This window comes from Lathyrus oleraceus, chromosome 1, assembly GCF_024323335.1.
Source record: "Lathyrus oleraceus cultivar Zhongwan6 chromosome 1, CAAS_Psat_ZW6_1.0, whole genome shotgun sequence".
NCBI classification, from domain to species: domain Eukaryota; kingdom Viridiplantae; phylum Streptophyta; class Magnoliopsida; order Fabales; family Fabaceae; genus Lathyrus; species Lathyrus oleraceus.
In genome coordinates this window covers 411,428,081-411,429,909 of record NC_066579.1, presented here as the reverse complement: position 1 = coordinate 411,429,909, position 1,829 = coordinate 411,428,081, and the positions used below count along the sequence as shown (strand labels likewise).

The following is a 1,829-nucleotide window of genomic DNA, read 5'->3' as shown; positions in this document are numbered from 1 at the left end:
GGATTAGGAACCTGTGATTAACTAAGGTTAAACCTAGGGTAAGCCATTAAGTTATGGTTAGTAATCATAATGCCCTACGCCTTGAATCCCTTCTCCAGAATGAATCCCTTCTAACATGAATCCCTTCTCTAGAATGAATCCCTTCTAACATGAATCCCTTCTAGAATGAATCCCTTCTAACATGAATCCCTTCTAGAATGAATCCCTTCTAGAACCAGAATCCCTTCTAACATGAATCCCTTCTAAGGAGAATCCCTTCTATAATGAATCCTTTCTAAGAAGGGATCCTCGGCATTCAAAGCAAACACCTTTCCCGCTGCCTTCTTCGGCTTGGTACACTTGGTGCTAATATGACCCTCACCACAATTGAAACAAGTAATCTCACTCTTGCATTCATAAGACTTGTGACCCACCGTCAAACTCTCGGATCTCCTGAACACACATGTATTGGTAGATATCTGGTCGAAGTCCGCTCTCAAACTTCACGCATTTAGAAACCATAGCATCTTTCGCATTAATGTATGGGCAAAACCTGGAGAGCTCCTCGAACTTAGCCGCATACTCCGCCACAGACAAGTTCTCTTGCTTCAAATTCAAGAATTCCACCTCTTTCCTTGTCCTCAAATCTTCCGGAAAATACTTCCTCAGAAACTCGGCCTTGAACCTAGCCCAAGTCACAGCCTCACCGCCCAACTCAAGTCTTCCCTTGGTGTTAGTCCACCAATACTCAGCCTCCTCTGCAAGCATATGCGTAGCCAACCACACCTTCTGCTCATCACCGGTAACCATAGCACGGAAGATCCTCTCCGTGCCTTGCACCCAAGACTGTGCTCCCTCCGGATCAAACCTTCCCTTGAACGTAGGTGGATTGTTTCTCAAGAACCTATCAAGCATCCGCTCCTCGGCCTCTCTCTCCTTACGACGTCCAGTCGCCGGCTACTTGTTGGACTGAGCCAACGCCTGAGCCATCGCCTCTAGATCCTAAGCAATCGCAAACATCCAACAGGTAAGAACAATAGCTCAACCAACACAAGTATCGAAGGTAAAGCAGAATCCCTTTCAATATGAATCCCTTCTAAGGAGAATCCCTTCTATAATCATTCTAGAAGGGATTCATGTTACAAGGGATTCATGTTAGAAGGGATTCTCCTTAGAAGGGATTCATTCTACAAGGGATTCATGTTTGGGATTCATTCTAGAAGGGATTCATGTTAGAAGGGAATGTTAGAAGGGATTCATTCAAACCAGAATCCCTTCTAGAATGAATACATTTTAAGGAGAATCCCTTCTAACATGAATCCCTTCTAAGGAGAATCCATCCCTCTAAGAAGGGATTCATTCTATGTTAGAAGGGATTCTCCTTAGAAGGGATTCATTCTAGAAGTTACAAGGGATTCATGTTAGACGGGATTCTCCTTACAAGGGATTCATGGGAATGTAGGGATTCATTCTAACCAGAATCCCTTCTAGAATGAATACATTTTAAAGGGAATCTCCTTAGAAGGGATTCTCAACATGAATCCCTTCTAACTAGAATCCCTTCTAAACATGAATCCCTTCTAACTAGAATCCCTTCTAACATGAATCTCTTCTATAATGAATCCCTTCTAAGAATGGATTCATTCTAGAAGGGATTCATGTTAGAAGGGATTAATGTTAGAAGAGATTCATTCTAGAAGGGATTAATGTTAGAAGGGATTCATGTTACAAGGGATTCATGTTAGAAGGGATTCTCCTTAGAAGGGATTCATTCTAGAAGGGATTCATATTAGAAGGGATTCTGGTTAGAATGAATCCCTTCTAACATTCCCTTCTAACATAATCCCTTC

The 1,829-nt window shown here is 42.4% G+C and overlaps 1 protein-coding gene across 1 annotated transcript; it reads right to left on the bottom strand.

Annotated features, from left to right (window-relative positions):
• Positions 1–393: 393 nt before the first annotated feature.
• On the bottom strand, positions 394–894 carry LOC127112380 (uncharacterized). Its single transcript, XM_051046341.1, has one exon. It carries the CDS (start codon positions 892–894, stop codon positions 394–396), a length of 501 nt encoding a protein of 166 aa, XP_050902298.1.
• Between the last annotated feature and the right edge of the window lie 935 nt (positions 895–1,829).